General features: G+C 31.1%; 2 protein-coding genes across 5 annotated transcripts in view; one reads left to right on the top strand and one right to left on the bottom strand.

Annotated features, from left to right (window-relative positions):
• LOC127069655 (one cut domain family member 2-like) overlaps positions 1 to 15752 on the top strand; it is a 117093-nt gene extending 101341 nt beyond the window's left edge. For 2 of the 4 annotated variants that reach the window (XM_051006878.1, XM_051006879.1), the window contains one exon: positions 4245 to 15752. In XM_051006878.1, the coding sequence (XP_050862835.1) occupies positions 4245 to 4454 (210 nt within the window). In that variant the 3' untranslated portion in view covers positions 4455 to 15752. The remainder of the gene's footprint in view (positions 1 to 4244) is intronic. The other 2 variants (XM_051006880.1, XM_051006881.1) reach the window with 1 other exon arrangement.
• A 2911-nt stretch (positions 15753 to 18663) lies between these two features.
• LOC127069663 (glutaryl-CoA dehydrogenase, mitochondrial) lies at positions 18664 to 21279 on the bottom strand. Its single transcript, XM_051006899.1, has 8 exons — positions 21132 to 21279; positions 20918 to 20950; positions 20281 to 20649; positions 20092 to 20221; positions 19733 to 19955; positions 19425 to 19654; positions 19135 to 19295; positions 18664 to 18824 (listed from the first exon to the last, which is right to left on the bottom strand). The coding sequence occupies exons 1-8, from the start codon at positions 21196 to 21198 to the stop codon at positions 18757 to 18759; spliced, it is 1281 nt and encodes a 426-aa protein (XP_050862856.1). The 5' UTR covers positions 21199 to 21279; the 3' UTR covers positions 18664 to 18756.
• Positions 21280 to 21602: the final 323 nt, after the last annotated feature.

Raw genomic sequence — 21602 nt, 5'->3', positions numbered from 1 at the left:
TTTTCTTTTTTTTTTTTTATTATGGATTTATAATATATAGTATAGATCTGTCCGTGCTACATATATTTACATATGTAATATACTTACGTATGTGTGTTTGTATGTTATTTGTGTTGCACGCGTTGACACATTTTTTTTCTTCTTTGAGGATTGCTTGTAACCAACTTACATGTTACGTAGATCTCTTTTATTAAAAGGAACGAATGTATTTTAGGTATATATATATGTAGGATGATTTAAAGAGAGAGAGAAAGAATTAATGAATTATATGAAATCATAAGTAGGTATATGTGAAAGTTATAGTAATAGAACTGACGTGATTAAAATTATAAATATTGTATATTTAGTTATTTAAATATATATATATATATATATATATATATATATATATATATATTCAGGAAGTTATTAACTAGTTATATTTCATTTATTAACTAAACTAAAACTATTTTTGTTTTTATATATACATATATGTAATATAATATAATATTAATTTAACTTAATGATTTAATTAAATTCAAGTGTTACATTAAGTGATCATTCGCAAAAAAGTGAAATATTATTGATAATTTGAAATCAGCTATCTCATTGATAATTTTTTATAATGACTTTTTATCTAATCAACAGAATAATCACAATTCTAATTTCTATTTAATAAATAAATAAGTACTTGAACTTACGTTTCTTTTAAATTTTCGATATAAATCGAAACTCGTAACTCGTGAAAAAAGAAGAAAGGAAGAAAAAAGAAAAGAAAAAATAACTTTAATTCATGTGTCGTTCGTAAATTTGCTTGCCAATAATTCGTAGCGGACATTGTTCCTTAGATTCAATTAAATCGTTTAAAGGCGGTTCGAGTGATAAATAAAGCATTTAAATCGTAGATCCCGTCAAAGCAATGGATCTTTTTATTTTAATAAGGGAGCCACATCGATTTGCGATAATAATCGATACGTGTATATATACATATATATATATGATATATGTGTATATATATATGTATATATATGTATATATATATATGTATATGTATATATATATATATAGTATACCTACACTTCGGCGTAACAACCGCGTTCATTTTATTGATCGTCAGACTCTGGAACACACGTTGAATAAGAAACGTCGCGTTAAAAAGGAAACGTGCTTTAGTGTCTTGTCTCTCCGTTCACGTCGCGTTTGTAAGTGTTAGAGTAAATGCACAAGTGCAACACTAGTATGCGTGTCGTCACTAATACAGAAAACCGCAAACTCAATGAAAAATTTCGACGTCCCTTGTAATACGTTTTACTTAAAACGAAATTTACGAAACAGGATTTCACGTTACTTCTCAAAGGATTTTTCTTTATTACGTAGCAATTTATACGGGCCCGTTTTGAAAATTGATAAAGAAAAAAAAAAGAAAAAGGAAAAAGAAAAAATAGAAGAATAAAAGAAAAGAAAAGAAAACATTCAACCGTATATATATATATATATATATATATATATATATATATATATGGATAATAATTCGAAGGAAAAATACTACGAAGAAAAAAAGAAAAGAAGGAAAGAAAAAAGAAATGAAGTGTTTTGACAAAACATAAAAAATTCGATAACAACATTATCCATTCTCGAGATTAATGTTCGACATGTGAATTCTTCGTGAAATTGAAAAACGTTTGATTATTTTTTTTTTCTCTTTTTCCTTTTTTTTTCATCTTTTTTTTTCCCCACAATATTTTTCTCTTTTAACGATATAAATTTGATAATTAATAGAAAGAAATTAACATTCATATTATTTTTAATTATTAGTATTATTATTTTTTTCGATCATCTATAAAATCAATAAATATTTTTTCTTTTTAATATTACCATTTATATCGATGATAACAATTAAACGAAATACCCAATTCTTTTATCATACGTACATATATACATACATACATATCGGATTATAGGTAATGATGTTATTATTGACCGTTTTTAATCCGATTACTTTTTCTTCTCCTTTTTTTCCGTCTTTTACACAAAAATTAAATAATGTAAAAGTTTTGATTACATATATTAATATTATTTATACAATTATACTCTACTAAACACGACTGATACTAGTTTAACATATAAAAAAAAATATATAAAATATAAAACTCCTCAAATATGAAGTATAAATATTTAACATATTAATCTTGCGTCTATAAAATAAAACAATATATAAATAAAAAAATATATATATTTGTGACCCATGTTACGTACCATTATAGAGAATTCAATTATAGAAAAATAATATGATAGAACGATCGTGTCCATGAGTCGACGAACTGAATAGATATTTTAAGAGTTGATGGGTACATTAGAATCTTGGACGGGAAATTAATTCACGACTTTAAATATTTGAGATAATTTTTATAAGAAAATTTTTAATTTATTTCTCCCCTATACTTCTTCTCTCTGTCACTCTCTTTCTCTCTCTCTCTCTCTCTCTCTCTCTCTCTCTCTCTCTCTCTCTCTCTCTCTCTCTCTCTCTCTCTCTCTCTTTACCTTTTCATAATTAGATATGAATATATTTTAGACTAACCCATATGTCTCATTGATATACTTGAGACGAATAATTTTAACATCTTCGTCCGTGAAACGTATTCGATTTTATATATGGAAAAAATGAAATTAAAAAGAAAAAAAGAAATAAAGAAAAAGAAAAGACGAAGTAAAAAGAAAAACCCGATTAGATAAGCCATTAAATCTCGTCGAACTCAACTTTCAACTCTCGTAAATTCGTAAAATAAATTAAATTTCGATTTCATGAATAGACAATGTACGATCGTTAAGATTATTACAAGAATGAACGTGACTGGTGAATTGCGATTTGCACGATCTTTTCGAACGAAATGAAAATAAATTAAGATCGCATTAAGTTCTTTTCGGATTTTAATTTAAGACCTCTTTCATGTGTATTATTCAAAGAAAACGTACAAACACATTGCATTTAATAATGTCGATAAATAATGTGTTTGATTTGTATTAAATAAGACAATAAGAAAGAGAGAGAGAGAGAGAGAGAGAGAGAGAGAGAGAGAGAGAGAGAGAGAGAAAGAAGCTATAAGAATTATGATTAGAACGTCTTAACAAATCTGGTTAACGATATGATAAGATTCAAACGAACATCGACCCTTTCGTTCTTATTCAATTCTTTTCCTTCGTATATTTTTCTTCATTCTAATAATTTTTTGTTCTTTTTTGTTTTCTTTTTTTTTATAAACTAACGTTTACGATTTACGAAATTATAATAGCGTCGTGCATTTTTTAGAAGAAAAAGTTTTGACGTAAATCAGCTGATACTTTAGTCTGATATTTTTAATTGTTTACGACAAAAATAGTTGAAAAAGTTTTCGGTGATATTCGTCTAATCATTTGTATTCGCGACGTATATGATACACATCCTGTGGAATTATGAAAAATAAAATGAAAAATAAAAATGATTCGTTTACTACATCACATTATTTTGGTCTCTACATTTTCTTGCTTATTCTATTATGTTAATTAAATGTCCGATAGAAAATTATGTTTTTTTTTATGATATCTCATGAAAGCATTTAATATAAAATATAAAATGATTCATTTATTATTTCACATTATATTAATTTAGTTAGATGTTCACTCAAATTAAATGAGAATACTGTAAATAAAGATTGCTATAATAATAATGATGATAATTATAATAATAATAATAATAATAATTATTATTATTATTATTATTATTATGATAATAATATAATAATAAATAGTCAGCTTCCCATTGTACAATTTATTCACAATGACTTATAAATCTCCTGTGTTGAATTCTTCCACAAATGAAACGTTAAACGAGGAAGGAGCTTACCACCCAACAACATATATAAATAATAATAATCATAATAACAATAGTAATTCTAAAACTTCTATCCTTTCTGGGAATCATTTCTAAAACTCTTCAAAACGATTTAAAAATAACAACTACCCTGTGTAATACCACAACCCTTAGAACACCTGCGATATTCATAAAATTCTTTAACTACTAACATCACAAAAATACAATACTAAATAACAGAAAGCTTAAAATGAATACTTGGTCAAGCTTGGCTAAATCCAATCTAAAAAAAACAAAACAAACAATCTCTAGATTAATAAAATACCTATATATATATATATATATATATATATATATATATATATATATATATATATATGTATTTGTATATATACGAAAAGATGATTTTTCTTCTTAGGAGACCAAGAGGCCGTCGAAGGAGATGCAGGTGACAATCGCGCGACAGTTGGGCCTTGAACCGACGACGGTCGGTAATTTCTTCATGAACGCTCGACGGCGCTCCATGGACAAGTGGAAGGACGAGGATCCGAAGACCGTGGCGGTCGAGGAGGGACAGCTATCGCCAACAATAGGTATCGGGCAGCGACAGCCAAGCGACGTTTTGTGACACACGTCCGACCACGAGGAGTACCACGACGAGTCACCGGAGGAGGATCTACCCTTCTCGTAAGGGTCTCCTTCTCCACTTTCCATCTCTTCCCACCCGAAGGACAAGCAGCCCTTTTCTCGAGCTATTCCCGAAGAACGAACGACTCGTTCGACTCGTTCGACTCGTTCGTTCTTTTTTCTTTCTTTCTTTTTTCTTTTTCTCTTTCTTTAGTTCTTTCTTTCTTCCTTCGTTTCTTTTTTCTATTTCTTTTTCCTTTTCTCTCTCTTTCTCTTTCTCTTTTCTAATGCGAAAGAAACCTCGATAAATCGATCGTGAAAAGTAGTATGAATTACACCGAATTATTAAGACCACCCTTACAATTATTTTAATATCGTGCAATAAAGAATATCGTTTTCTTTCTTTCTTTTTTTTTTTTTTTTTTTAGAGATATCTCGTTTTCCCTTTCTCTTCTCTTCTTTTCTTTTCCTTCCTTTTCTTTCTTCTGCTTCTTCTGCTTCTTATTTTATCGAGACTTATACTTTTTCTAAATGCATTTATCAAACGTACGGCGTTTTTTACCCCACACGTCGGTTTATCGATACCATTAGTTTCTCTTCTCGACTCGACTCGATCGAAATAGTCAATGATCCGTTCTGATATTTACTTACGCGTTATTTTGGATTATGAAAAAAGAAAAAGAAAGAAAGAAAAGAAGAAAAATGGAGGATAGAAAGAAATGTCTACCTTCTTCTAAGTACTTACGTTCTTTTCCTATTTGAAACTCTCTCTCTCTCTCTCTCTCTCTCTCTCTCTCATCTATGTCAAAGAGAACGGCCGAGCTAGCAAAGTATAGAGAAGGTCGTGCGTCATACACAACATATAAGCTTCTACCAATGCTGAGGCAGCCATTATCTTATGTACGTGATGCTAGCAAACAGCACTGGCAGTAACATAAGTAACAGCTATGGTAGCTTTCGAAAGATATAGTTATGTTTGAAATTTTTTAACGACGAATCCATACGCACGCATTTCTTTTTTTCTTTCTTTCAGTTTTCTTTTCTTTTTCATTCTGTCTCTTCTTTCTCTTTCTCTCTTTTCTTTTCTTTTTCCTCTCTCTCTTTTTTCTTTTCTTTTTTCTTTTTTATTTTCGTCGTTCCAACATGTCATTCTTCCCTTTTATCTTTCATTTGTCTCTATTTTCTATATTTGTCAGTTCTCTATTATTATAATACCTACGATTTCCGAGATATTTCGACGGAAATGTCGGAGAAAAACGAGAACGGTCGATTTGAGAGAGAAAGAGAGAGAAAAAGAGAGAGAGAAAGAGTAGGAAAGAAATGGAAAGAGGGAGACAAAAAATAGGATAAAATTTTCCAAAACAAATGCTCGAGTAAGGGTTTATCATTCAACGTCATCGTTTGTCTATCGATAAAAAGAAAGAAAGAAAGAAAAAAAGAAAGAAGGAAGGAAGGAAAAAGAAAAGAAAGCAAGAAAGAAAACAAGAAAGAAAGAAAGAAAGAAAGAAAGAAAAAAGATAGAGAAAGATGAAGGACTCTCGTCTCTGCAAATTATTATTCAGTTCGAAAGATCCCTCCCTCGAGGTTTTATTTTATTTATTTATTTTTTTTTTCTTCACTGAAAAGAAATAAAAAAGAATAAGAAGAAAAAACGAACGAAGCAAGCAAGAAGAACGAAAGAGAGGGAGAGGGAGAAAAAGAGAAAGAGAAAGAAAAAAAAAAGGGAGAGAAAAAAAAAGAAAAAAACGAAAACGATCGTAACGAAAGTTGGAAAAAATTATAGGGAAAAAAAAAGAATGATTGGCTCTATTATCTCTCTTTTTTATTTTATTTTTTCTTCTTCTTCTTCTTCTTTTTTCTTTTCCTTTTTTTTTTTTTATTTTTCTTTCTTCTCCCTTTCAAAAGATGAGGAGGAATCAATCGTTCGAGGAGTTTAAATATATTTCTCTCTTACTTGAGTTTTCCAATATCACGTGCCATAGTTGTTTGCCATATTAGATTACGTAAGTTCCTTCTTTAACGGTTCTAGTCTGTATATACACTTTTCATTCCTAGATGATAAAACACACGTCAGGAGAAAGTCTGCGAAATCCTTTCGATGGAAGTCGCCATCTTCCTTTTTTTTCTAGTCAAAATTCAAGGATATCGCAGTCTTGGTGTGTGTGCGTGTATTCGTAGCTTGTTTTTCTTTTCTTTTATATTTATTTTTTTCTATTCGAACACGAGTAAAAAGGGAGATAGAGAGAGAGAGAGGGAGAGAGAGAGAAAGAAGGAGGGAGGGAGAAAGAGAAGGAGATAGATAGATAGATAAATAGAGAGACTTCCCGACGAGTCAAAGCGTCTTCTCGACTTTTAAATATAGAAACTAGTCGCCTTTCGCGTGAAAGAAAGCGAACATTTTTACGATGATATCGATTTGCTATTTTAATAATAAAATAATTATAATGATAAATAAATAAATAAATAAATAATAATAATAATAATAATAATATTAATATTAATAAATAATAATAATAATAATAATATTAATATTAATAATAATAATAATATTAATAATAATAATATTAATAATAATAATAATAATAATAATAATAATAATAGTAATAAATAATGAAATATAAATAATAATAACAGTAACACTAAGGGATAATAATCAAGCACTCGAGGAAAAGGGTATTCTACAAGATAAACTTTGACTCGATCGTCGAATCTCTCTATTAGTGTCGTGATCACTAGTGGGTGTTTCATATTGCGAAAAGAAAGAGAAAGAAGAAGAAAATAAGAAAGAAAGAAAGTTAGGGAAAAAATTTCTTAGAAAAAGATTTTATCAGAGACGGGAGTTGTTGCGTCAAACGATGAATGAGAAAAAGGAAACGCAACAACAACACGAATAATAATAAAAGTCCAAAGCAAAAATGGTGGGAAGAAATTTGGTGATGTGATGAACGCTTTTATGCATATGCCATATCACCGTGACTCGTCGTATCCTCGTTGGTCAGATCAAATGTAAACCAATTTCAAAGTGGCATCGTGTCAAAGATGCACGTGCCAAGTGATATATATATCTATGTATGTACGTATGTATGACGTATGTATGTATGTATCCACGTATGTATGTACGATGTATGTATGTATGTAGGAATGTACGTATGTATGTATGGTATGTATGATATGTATGTATGGTATGTACGTACTATTTGTGTATAAAACACGTATATATCGGAATGGCCGCGAACAATTGAGAAAGAACAACGAGAGAATGTGTGTACGAGAGAGCGTATGTGGGAGAGGAATAGAGAAAGAGAGAAAGGAAGAAAGAAAGAAAGAGAGAAAGAAAGAAAGAAAGAAAGAAAGAGAGAGAAGAAGAAAGCGTATTCGTACTCGTATCGAGAGAAATTTTTAAAGCAAAAGGCTCGCGCGTACAGAGCGTGTATTATGCGAGCAATATCAAGAACGTGTAAATAGAGAAAGATAAATATACGTTCTTGTATACTCGTTGACCTGATATGAGTGTAAGAAAGAAAAGGATAGTGCGAATATACGTATATATGTATGTATTGTGTGATAGGTGCAAGAAAGAGAGAGAGAAAGAGAGAGAGAGAGAGAGAAAAGTTTAAGAAACCGCACTCGATATCGTACTACAATCGTGCTGTGCTATTGTACATACTTTAAGAAGAGAATAGACGAGAGAAATAGAAGGGGAGAACTTTTGTTACCTTAAAGGCATTCGTTGTAAACGACTGAGCGGCTGACGAACGACTTTCGCGAAATCTCGAATCGATTGAGAATGGGACGTCGTCAGATCGGATCGATTTAGATATTAGAATTTTGTATTTTTTATCCGAACGTCGTTCGTCAGCTATAATAAGCGAGAAAGGAATAAACAGAAAGAGATATAGATACATAGGTAGAGAATGTGTATGTGTGTTTGAGAGAGGGAGAAAGAGAGAGATTGATAGAGAGAGAATGATAGAGAGAGAATGATAGAGAGAGAAAGAGAAACATAGAATTTCGTTCGATGACCCTCAACGTCCGTTTTGGGAGCTAAAAATCTTTTTTTTTCCTTTTTTCTAAAAACGAAGTAATATCTACGTAAAAATTTCTGGTCTAACACGACTAAATTTTGTGATATCAAATATGGTTGAATGATAATGAATGAAAACAAAGGAAGGAAGGAAGGAAGGAAGGAAAGGAAAAAAGAAAAAAAATAATAATCTCGAAAAAGGGAACTTTTTTAAAACGCAATCACTTTCGTCAACTGCATCGATATTTCTTTGTAACATTGTCATTAGAAAAGCGATAAACGAAAGCTATCAAGCTTCATACGCGAATTACGTTGTTCACTTTGCGAATAAAATATTGGTTAAATAAAATTTTCAACTAATTTAGATTCGATCGTGGATAAAAGTCGTACAATAAATTTTAATCGAAAGCGAGAAAATGATATGACAGTGAATGATCGTGTGAATTCGTCGAGAGAATAAGTTCGAGAGAGAGAGAGAGAGAGAGAGAGAGAGAGAGAGAGAGAGAGAAAGCGTAAAAAAAGAAGAAGAAGAAGAGGAAGAAGAAGAAGAGGTCGAATTATCGGCCATCTTCTTTTTAAAGATCATATATAGTACAAACTAAACATATATTATTATTCTAATAACGGATTAATTAAATATAAGTGGGGCGTCGCTGTTTCGATAGAATATTGAAAGTGATAAGCGAGAGTGAGAAATGAAACATAGAACAAGAGAGAGAGAGAGAGAGAGAGAAAGTATGTGTGAGAGAAAGAGAGACAGAGAGAATGGGGACCGCTATCGGTCTAATGTGACTTGAATATGATAATATATCTTGTTAAAAGCGCTAAGAGCGATAACTGATCGATGATATGGTGATCACGAGGTGTCCTTGTTGCTTCTCTCAAAGTCGGAATTTTTGTTAAACTAATTAGTGGGGACGAATTAAACGAATAAATGATAAACAGTGAGCAATATATATATATATATATATATATATATATATATATGTATATATATAAAGAAAAAGAGAAAGAAGTTTCTCGGAATGATCTTATCGATCTAAGAAAACATCGGAGAGAGAGAAAGAGAGACAGAGACAGAGAGAGAGAGAGAGAAAGAGATCAAATTCATCATAACAAGAATGGAAAAAAGTATAGAAAGATAGAGATAGATAGTTAGATAAATAAATAGAAAGAGAGAACACCTTTCGAAGCCTCGTTTCACCTTCATCGAATTTACCCGATATCTGTTTTCGCCGTTTCATTCGAACGGACGAACACGCACGTAAGTAAGTACGTACGTAAGTTTGAAGAAGAGAATGAAAGAATAAAGAGGAAGAAGAAGAAGAAGGAGGAGGAGGAGGAGGAGGAGGAGGAGGTGGAGGAGGTGGAGAAGGAGGAGGAGGAGGAGAAGAAAAAAGAAAAGAAAAAAATACAAATATTAAAAGAGACCTTGGCCACGTGGCCGAGTCGTGTGCCTCGCGCGAGTTCTCGGTCGCATCCTTCTTTTAAAAATGATCGTCCTCGACTCGCCTCGTGCTTTTCCCTTTGTGTGCCGTCAGAAAATAAAAAAAAAAGAAAATTCAGTTACAAACGAGAAGAGAGAGAGAGAGAGAGAGAGAGAGAGAGAGAAAGAGAGAGAGAGAAAGATGAAGCGAATTTAACAAACAAATAAATAAACAAACAAACAATTAAACACACGCAGTATATGTCGAAGAAAAAGAAAGATTAGTTGATAACTATTATATTTATTTCGATCGTGCGCGCAAATCTACATGCAGACATTGTACACATCATACACGTACGCACGCACAGACACAGACACACGCACACGTTCACGTTTACAGAGAAAGACCCATAGCCATGCGCAAGAACGTAAACGCACGAGGGAGACGATGAGAAATTTGTCGAAGAAGTGCGAAAATGTTCTGTACGATATATCTTGTAAATATCATTAGTCACGATACACATATACACATATACAGAGACACATAAAAATATGAACTATTATTATTATTACTATTATTATTATTATTATTATTATTATTATTATTATTATTATTATTATTATTATTATTATTATTATTATCATCCACAAGGGATACATAAAATCGTAATTATAAAAATGGAATACATACACAGATATACAAAATACACACACATATATGTATGTATAGAGAGAGAGAGAGAGAGAGAGACGCGCGAATTTTCTTACATTTCAAACTGCTCCAGCTCGTGTGATGATTAGGTAGCAGTATGCGTGTCGTGTTCACTTTCTCTTTCGTTCGTCGTGAATTTGCAAAATCGAACGCGTCGTTAAAGAGAAACAAAGAGAGAAATGCAATCTCGAAAAAGAGTGAAAGAGATAGAGATTAAGAAATATAGGAGAAAAAAGGGAAACCATTATTAGGGGTAATAATGCGAGAACATAGCTCTATATTATATATATATATATATTATATATTATATATATTATATATATATACATTAACACTTATATACGATATATAATGATATATATGTATATATATATATTTATATATATATATTTATATATATATAAATATATAAGTAAATGAATATGAATATAAATATGAATATAAATATGGATATAAATATGAACATAATTATATAAATCTAAAATGAATGATATATATATATGTATATATATATACATATGAATATGTGTATATATATATGTATATATATATTAATATAAATATATAAATATATAAATATAAATATAAATATGAATATAAATATAAATATGAGATATAAATATGAAAATAAATATAAATATGAATATAATTCTAGGGATGAGAGTAAACGAAAAAGAAGGTTTTCGATGTTGGTCGGAGTATATATGAGAGGGGTGATAGGTGGGATGAGTAGAAAGAGGTGGGGAGATTAGATCTCGTCGAACCATCCGACGATCGATCGATCAGTTTATCACCGATCAAGAAGAACAGGGACTAGAAAGAGAAAGTTATAAGATGATCTATTTATGTATAAAACACGCTGAGAGGAAAAGAGTGTGTGTGAGAGAGAGAGAGAGAGAGAGAAAGATAGAGAGAGATAGATAGAAAGAGGGAGTGAGAGAGAGAAAGAGAGAGAGAGAGAGAGGGAGAGAAAATATACACTGAGCTGCGGGACTCGTCTCGTTAGTTTAATGGATATCGAAGGACTAAAGGAAGGACGGAGGAGGGAAAGGAGGTCGGCCGAGCGATATAAAACGCAAAGAAGGAAGCTTCTTAGGTTGGATGGACACGGCGCTGGTGGTGGTTGGTGGGTGAGGATGATGGGGTTGAGGGCTTGGAAAGGGTGAGTCTATTTCGGATCCGTGCATCTATAGAGAGACAGAGAGAGAGAGAGAGAGAGAGAGAGAGTTCTTTTATAATCGCGACAACGTGATTAGCTAACTCGATCGTAAATTAAGCGCGAACGACAACGACGAGACGCGATGGCGCGTTGCGAAGAAGAAGAAGATGAGGAGGATGAGGATGAGGATGAGGATGAGGATGAGGAGAAGGAGAAGGAGGAGGAGGAAGAAAGAGAATAGAATGACCGCTTTAAATCCGGTGATGAAGAAGAGAAGTACGCTCTCTTTGTCGATTAAAATCTTCTCACCGTGTTATCGCGACCTTATATATATATATATATATATATATATATATATATATATATACTATATATGTATATGTGTATATATATATATATATATACTATATATGTATATGTGTATATATATATATACACATATACACATTATATTTCTATACGTACACCCACTCACCCACAAACACATACGCATGCAAACGAAACGATAGATTGATCGAATAATTTCGTACATGTTCAACCATATAACCATGTAATATATAGTACGTCTTGCTTTTTCCTGCGAGTCGCCAAAACTACCCCTGACATTACTTGATTATTACTTCTCTTCTAAAGCGTGTTATGGATTAAATTCAAAGATGGATTTCTCATCGCGGATACGAGATAGACATCCTTTCTGGCTAGACCTTAGAAAGTTAGAGTGAGAAAGAGAAAGAGAGAGAGATAGAGAGAGATTGAAACGGAATAACGATGGAACTTGTATTGATACTCAAAACATATCTAACGGATTAGAGAGTGCACGAATAGACGTGGATGATCTATAATCACAAATGTATGGTATACAACGTGATACACACATAAATACACACAGACAGACACACACATATAAATATATACACGCCAGACACGATCATATGGGACACAAAAGACAAATGAAATAACACGCAAGAACTTCAGACATAGCTGGTGTACCGATAATTTTCTTACATTCGCCTTCGGCGAAGGCGAACTGTTAATGATTTTCGTCGACGTATCAAACGTTCGATGACATATTAAACAACATTTGTGTGTGTGTGTGTTTTTTTTATTCCCCCGTCAATACTTGACGACATCGTCAAAAAGTATAATTCTAAAAAGAAAGAGATATGAGGAATCTCGTGTCGTGTCCCTCGCTCGATCGTGCGAAGCAGACCCACGAATTTATTATTACCAAAGAAAGATTCGTTAAAGAAGCTAAAGAGAAATAATAAATAAAAAGGAATACGTTGAGAGAGAGAGAGAGAGAGAGAGAGAGAGAGAGAGAGAGAGAGAATGAGATACATCGACTCGACTAATATCGATTCGATCGTTACGAGGAAGAGTCTGGTAATGGAACAGATAGAAAGAGTGGGAGAAAAAGAGAGAGAGAGAGACAGACAGATTAATAAAAAAGGATGGAAAAGAAAAAAGATAAAAAAATGTGAGAAACAGTTCGTACGACAATAAGGTATCGATTAGTTTAATCAGAGATGAAATAATGTAAAATACAAGTGCAAAAGAAGCAGGTATACATTATTATATTTATTATAACTGTGCGAAAGAGTGGGAGAGAAAGGAAGAAAGAAAGAAAGTAAGAGAGATAGAGAGAAAGAGATAAAAAGAGAGAGAGAGAGAGAAAGAGAGAGAGAGAGAGAATTAATCTGGTGTATTTATATTGACGCGATCTCTCTCGTGTCGAGGTTGTTTGACGAGGGAGAACAATGTTTAGAAAATAGACAACAAATAAAGGACACATAAAGAGATCAGAAGTCGATAAATATAGATTTTTAAGGGATATAAAGTGATAGAGAAAAAGAAAGAGATGGAAAGAGAGAGAGAGAGAGAGAGAAGGAGCATAAATTAAATAATTTTAATAAATAGTAAAAGGTATTGTTACTGAAACGAGAGATAAGATCATCGAGAGATGTGAAAAATATTAGTTGAAAGAAAAAAAAAAAGAAAAGAAAAAAGATTAAAAAGAGAAAAAAAGAAAAAAGGACGAAGAAAATTGGTCTCTCGTTTCGGCTTACATTAGATAATCGCTCTTTCATAAAGATGGAAATGTAAAGGAGACGATATGACAATGACGATAACGACGATGACGATGACGACGACAATGACGATGACGATGACGATGACTTCGAGGTATTGAAAGAATCGCGTAATCACGGGAGAGAGATAGTCGCGGGTGCGTGTTAATACCAAAGGATCGTAGAAATATAAACGAAAAAAAAGGCGTATATTAATACTAATTAATAATAATTAATAATAATAATTAATATTAGTAATAATAATAATAAATATAAAAAAAATAATAAGAATAAGAATAATAATAATAGTAATAATAATTAATAATAATTAATAATAATAATAATAATTAATAATAATTAATAATAATAATAAAAATAATAATAATAATGATGATGATGATGATGATGATGATTAAAAAAAAAATAAAAAAACCATTATTTATTGTTTACACCTATGTATGACGTTAGTGAACAATACGGTTACGAACCTGAACCTGTATTATCGAAAATGAATGCTTGTTGAGTGTATGTAAGAATTAAGTAGAGAGTAAGAGAGAAAGAAAGAGAGAGAAATAGTATGCAATGGCATTGAATTTTCTGAATGTGTTTTAGAGAGAGTGAGAGAGAGAACAAGTAAATATGAATGTGTGTGTGAATGTGTGTAAAAGAGAGATAGAGAGAAAAAGAGTGAGAGAAAGAGGTAGAGAGAAAAGCGGAGGGGAGATCGATATCTATAAATGTTGGAATCGAATCGAGTGTCGTCTATCGAGTTACTTAACGTTCTTTTTGATCGAATCAAAGGAAAGAAGAGGACGCTTTCTCTCTTTCTTGTAAAATGACTATACTTTGTTAACGTCCTCTCATTTTTCCTTCATCGATTCGTATGAACGAGAACGTTCGTTTTGTCATTGGCAAATCGATGTTTTTTAAAGCGATAAACTATAATAAACTCTGTCGTTATTTAATAACGACTAACTTCGCCGAATTGTGCGTGAACGTACATAGAAGAAAAGAGATAAATGAACGAATTAAAAAAAAAAAAAGTGATAATAAAAAGAAAAAAAACAACGTTTACTCGAGGAAGGAGCAACGAAAGAATTTTCGTCGAGAAGAGGGGAAAGTAAAGAAACAATATGGCGAGAGACAATTTATTTCGTTTCTTCTTTCGAATTTCGAGTATACGACGAAAACGAAACGAAACGAAACGTACTTATATATTATTATTATCATTATTATTATTATTATTATTATATTATTATATTATTATATTATTATATTATTATATTATTATATTATTATATTATCATATTATTATTATTATTATTATTATTATTATTATTATTATTATTATTAATATTATTATTAATATTATTAATATTATTATTATCGTCGTTATCATTATTGTTATTATTATTATTATAATATTCGATTCCAGCATTAATCAGAGCGATGTGTATCTATTTAAAATAGACACGTCGATCATCGAGAACCACGAGGCGATTGTAAACTATTGTAAACTACCGATGTTACTAAGTTTTACGAAGAGCTTATTGTAGTCGAGGAAAGGATAACAAAAAGAAAAAAAAAGTACCCATTAATTATTAAATCACACACATATACATACATATACACACAGGGAGAAGGAGACACAAAAATCTACACACGCACATACAAAGAACATATACATACACTTACGCAAACACAAGAATTAAATCGTAAAATACGAGCAAACAAATAAACAAAACAAAACAAAACAAACAAAAAAAAATACCAAGGTATTGAGTGTAGCACGAAAAAAAAAACTTCTTTACACTTTTGCACGAGACGTGTGTTGTACTTGAATTAATTATCATTGACATATGTAATTAACATTTTATTACTTAGCAATTAAACTTAATTTATTTATGATTAATCGAGTCGCTTGTGTTGATCGGGTCCCTTGTTGCTAACGGTTAAGAAGAAGAAAAAAAGAGAGACAGAAAGAGAGAGAGAAAGAGAGAGAAAAATGTGTGTATGATAAGTAATGATATTGATAAGCGCACCGCAATCTTTTTACACAAATAACGCGAATGATGTGCAATCGATGATGTTTGTTTGTCGAAGTAAAAACTACTACTACTACTACTACTACTATTACTACTACTATTACTACTACTGCTGCTGCTGCTACTACTATTACTACTACTATTACTACTTCAACTACTGCTACTATTACTACTATTATTACTACTATTACTATTACTATTATTATTGTGACGAAAGGCATCTATTTATTCACTTTTCTTATCGTTAAAACAATGTTAAAATATTTTTTAGAAACGATACTCGAACGAACAAATTTTCTTCCAAAGCTTTAATCAATCGAAAATCTGCGTGGTCATAAATTCTAAAAAAAGAAAAAAAGAAAAGGAAACAGAAAAAAGAAAAAGATACCAATCGCGTTTTTACCGTTCCATCGTATTTTTTTCGTTTCCTTTTTCTATGAAAAGAAAACAAGAAAAAAGGAAAAAGAAATGAAAAAAGAAGAAAGGGATAAGAAGGGCAGTGACACAAAAAAGAAAGAAAAGAACTTAAAAACAGGAAAAAGAGAGAGAAAGAGAGAGAAGCAAAAAAAGAAAAGAAAAGAGAAACGCAAATAATAAAGGAAAAAAAGAAATAGATGCCTTCGTTGTACGACGCATGAGAGATCTAGTCAAATAAATGGAAATTACTATCGGAACCAAGTCAGTGATTATCAGATATTTCTAAGTGCTTTTTGACGGAACGAAACAGACAAGAAAAAGAAAAGAAAGAAAACAAGTTAAAAAAGAAAAAAAAGAAAAGAAAAGGAAAAAGAGACGAAAAGGTGAATAAAAAATAGAGAGCAAACGGGTGGAAAGTGCAAAAAAGAGAAAGAGAGGGAAATGTGAAAAGAATAATATGGCGAAATGGCGAGGATAGAAGAGAAAAGAAAAAGAAAGGTGGTGGGGAGGAGGTGGAGGGGAGGATGAAAGAAAATGGCTGAAAAGACATTCCTTGACTCTCGTACGAGCGTGTGAGATAGACCGTCTTGTTATTTAATGCACCTTGGAATTCCAAAGGAAAAAGGGATTCGTAGTTCGTTGTTTTAGCACGTTTTCGGAGATGTACTTAATGTACTTATTAATGTTGTTTTTTGGATAAGTATAAGAAAATTAAAAGAAAAAAAAAGAAAAAGAAAAAACAGAGAGAAACCAACACATACACACACACACGATATCGAATTCGTATATACACGCATGCACACACATATATATATGTATGTATGTATGTATGTATATACGAAATGATCTCTGACCGCGTTTAAATTGCGAGACGGACTAACCCTTATATATAATTGTAGTTACAATATAGATTTTTATATTTTCATTTAGTATGGAATTAGTCTAAAAGCACTGAATATATGTATATATATATAATATATATGTATATATATATTATATATATTATATATATATATATATATATATATATATATATATATACATAAATATATATTATATTTGTACGGAGACCTAGTTATTAGATCGAGTATGAATGAAAATCATTTTCGACGTTGTAAAGTTACAGGAAATTAATAATTATTAAAATAAAATTAAAAAAACATGGAATTGTGTGTGTAAGGAAAAAACGAGATACACGCATAAAGAAGGATGAGACACGAACAATAAATTGATAAAAGACGACGAAGAAAGCGAAGAGAACATACACACATACGAGCGCGCGCGCGAGAGAGAGAGAGAGAGAGAGAGAGAAATATATATATATATAAAACATATAATAATCAGGTGATATGTCGCTAGAACCAATCGCTATAAAAACAAAACATAACAAAAGAAAAAAAAGAAGGCACAGCTAGATCACACTTATCGACTGTAAATAATAGTTTAATTAGAGTATCATTTCGACCAGTAAATCATAGTGTGTAATACGATGTATTCTCGAAATATTTATTGTATCCCATACTTCTCTAATTATTCGAACACATTTTATCTCGAAACCGATGATCACACATATATTATATATATAAATATCGTTTATCTAATTTTTAACGAAAAAAGAAAAAAAAAGAAAAGAATCATATTCGACAGGTAATTTTTCGATAAACAAAATACGTGATAACAAATTGACAATCTTTTTTTGTTAAACTTTCCATCGTTTTCTTTGCTATTAATTTCATCCTTTTTACATACTCGATATTACGCTTTTGACTCTTGTGATTTCGTGTACGTTAAAGTTACTAGAGTATGGTAATGATCATTAAAAAAAAAAGAAAAAATAAAATAAACCAGAAAGAGAGAGAGAGAGAGAGAGAGAGAGAGAGGGAGAAATAAAAAGAAAAAGAAACGAAGAAACGAAAAATGGCTCGTCAAGTAAAAATTGTCGTTGCATTACAAAACGTTATATTAGAAAAACGAGCCATTGACAAAAATGTTGTTAAAAGAAAAGAATACGGCGAATAAAGGAGCAATAATAAATTATTAAATTACGTTTCCTAGTGTTATTAATTCGGGAAATGATCTAGATTAGTATAATCAATTGTTATTTCGTATACAAATATATTTTCTCTTACGTGATTATTTAAAATTACATATGGAGTAGTAATAATGTATAATAAATTTTTACGTCGAACAAAAGGAAAAGCAAAAAAAAAAAAAAAGAAAAAAAGAAGAAGAAACAAAAGGAAATTATTATTCTATTATTCGTTACTATTAGTTGTGTTTAAAAAAATGTTATCGTATAAAAAAACAGGTAAGGAGATAAAAAGAGAAAAAAAAAGAAAAGAAAGGAAAAGTAGAACAAAAGAAAAAAAAAACATATTAATAACTTTGCAACAGTTTTAAAGGTGGAACTACTTTCTCACATCTCCTGGCTGAAATAACACGGAGGAAAATATCTTATCCAGCAAAGGCAGCTAATCCAGTGATCGCTCTTCCGAGTATCAAAGTGTGTATGTCGTAAGTACCTATATCGAAGAAAAAGAATAAGAAAAAAAAAGAAAATATAAACAACAACAACAATAACAATTACACGACACGTACACGCATACACATGCATATATATATATGTGTGTGTGTATAGATGTATATATAAATAGAAGTCGTGCATGTTAATAATCACTGATACGTAAGTACATTAGCATTTGGATTTTGCGAGTAACGTCAGGGAAATATAAAATTTCACTGGAGTCATCGATATTAAACGTTTCATTAATCTTAACGCGATAATCGATTTAAACTGACTATATTTTAACGTCAAAATGTTCTCTTGCCTACCTTCGTAAGTGTTAACGGATTCGAGATTCATCACGTGCCTAATGACGTGATACTCGTCCGATATGCCATTACCACCTAACATGTCTCTCGCGGTCCTGGCAATTTCTAACGCTTTGCTAGCAGAATTTCGCTTTAACATAGAGATCATCTGGGGGTTAGCCCTGGAAAGAAAGAGAGATAACGGAATCGAAGGAAAAATAAAAAGAGAAAGAAAAATAAAAAAAAGAAAAATTACAAATGGATGGATTAATTTGAGATCGTTCGAACGAGATTAGAATTCTTTGACATACCTGTCTTCATCCTTTAATCTTCCAACCCGTAAACAAGCTTGAAGACCAAATGCTATGTCACACATCATATCAGTCAGTTTCTTTTGTATTAATTGATTAGCAGCCAAAGGTCTGTTAAATTGTGATCTCTCTAATGTATATGATCTTGCTATTTTAAAACAAGTTTCAGCTGCTCCCAATGCACCCCAAGATATACCGAAACGAGCGTTGTTCAAACAATTAAACGGTCCCTATATATAAACAATCTTTATGTATTTCTTTCTCTTTTTATTCTCATCGTAATCATTAGTTAACGTAAATCATCTGACTTTCAAGCCTTCCACGCTCCGTAATAAATTTTCTTCGGGTACTATGACATTGTCCATTAATATCATCCCAGTGGTGGAAGCTCTCAATGAAAATTTTCCATCGATTTTCGGTGTGGACAATCGATTTTGATTTTTTTCTCTTTCGATTACGAACCCTCGAATAATGTCATCCTCGCATTTTGCCCAAACGATCAATATATCGGCTATGGGTGCGTTTGTAATCCTATTTTTATAAAACATATTAAATAAGATATGGATTATTTATTTGTTCTACACACACAGACACACATACACATAAATATATATATATATTTTTTAGAAAAATATATCCATATATTGTTAATATCTTTTATATTCACCATGTTTTGCTTCCATTCAATTTGTAAACTTTTTTATTGGAATCATATACAGCTCTAGTTTGAATACCTGCTACATCGCTACCATGGTTGGGTTCGGTTAAACCGAAACATCCAATTAAATCTCCGGTAACTACAAAATCAGATGATTATATTATTGTTGAATAGTGTACACCGGTTATTATAACTTACTAATTTTTGGAAGAAATCGTTCCTTTTGTGTTTGATCACCGTACGCATATATACCACCGGCAACGAGCGACGATTGTACGGACATCGATGATCTATAAGAACTATCGACGGATTCGATCTCTTTAGCAAGAAGTCCATAAGCAACCGAAGATACATTGGAAGCTCCATAACCCTTTAAGGTGCAACCCAAAGCACCAAGAGAACCGATCTCTTTAATGATTTCCTTGTGAAAATGTTCCTTACGATTGGCTTCGATCACACGAGGCATTAATCTTTCTTGACAATAATTTCGAAATTGATCTCTTATCATAATCTCATCCTGAGTTAATTGAGACTCGAGATCGAAAGGATCTTCCCATTTAAACGTGTCTGGATGAATAATTTTAATAGAAAAAAAAAGAACAAAATTAATTCCATTTGATTTTAATACGAGTTAATGATTGAATATATAAATGGTAAAGATGATGATGTTACCGATTGAGCGTTAACCGATAACTTCTGCCATCTATACTTAAGATAATAAAATAACGCGACAGTAGAAATATTTTTATTTACTTTGTTTTATTTTTTTTTATTTAACAATGAAATCATCTCAGCGAATTTTCGAAACGATACGAAATTATGAAAAATGACTTACTTTTTTTTCGTAGGCACGAAGCTACGGAGATCCCTGATTACATATGCTCTATCGTTAAGGAGAACACAGAAATTTGTCAATTACGTGTAAGAAAATTTATTAATTCACAATATGTGTTATATATATATATATATATATATATATATATATATATATATATATGTATCGCGATGAGAAGATAAATAATCGTTATAAATTGTCACGAAAAGGATACGTCTGTTGAAAATTTCTTTATAAGAACTTGGACACTTCAGAAATCTAATCTGTACGCGAGCAGCCATCTTGTCGGGTATCCGGTAGAGAACTGACTTGTTGATCTCAGATCAGAAACGTTATTAAATTTTTTTATGCACGACACAAATCTAATCGCAAACAGTAGCGATAAATGTGATATGTATTTTCTGTCAGTGTCAATAATCGTATTCGTATTCTTATCGTTGAACTTTCGTTGACATTAAGTCGAATGGATGGGATCTGCCTTACCGACCCATTATATACAACGACGTTTAAAATATCATTGCGTAGAGTTACGATTCGAATCGAAAAAATCTCTTTTGTTATCATTCATATAAATTTAAAAATAGCTACTGAATTCCTTTTTGTTCATTCATCTCTTTCATTTATTTATTTATTTATTTATCATATTTTTTCTCTTTCACTCTTTTATCGATCTCGCTTTTCCACT

Source organism: Vespula vulgaris, chromosome 16 (assembly GCF_905475345.1).
Source record: "Vespula vulgaris chromosome 16, iyVesVulg1.1, whole genome shotgun sequence".
NCBI classification, from domain to species: Eukaryota; Metazoa; Arthropoda; class Insecta; order Hymenoptera; family Vespidae; genus Vespula; species Vespula vulgaris.
Note: the sequence above shows the minus strand (reverse complement) of the source record. Positions and strands in the feature narration are given on the sequence as shown.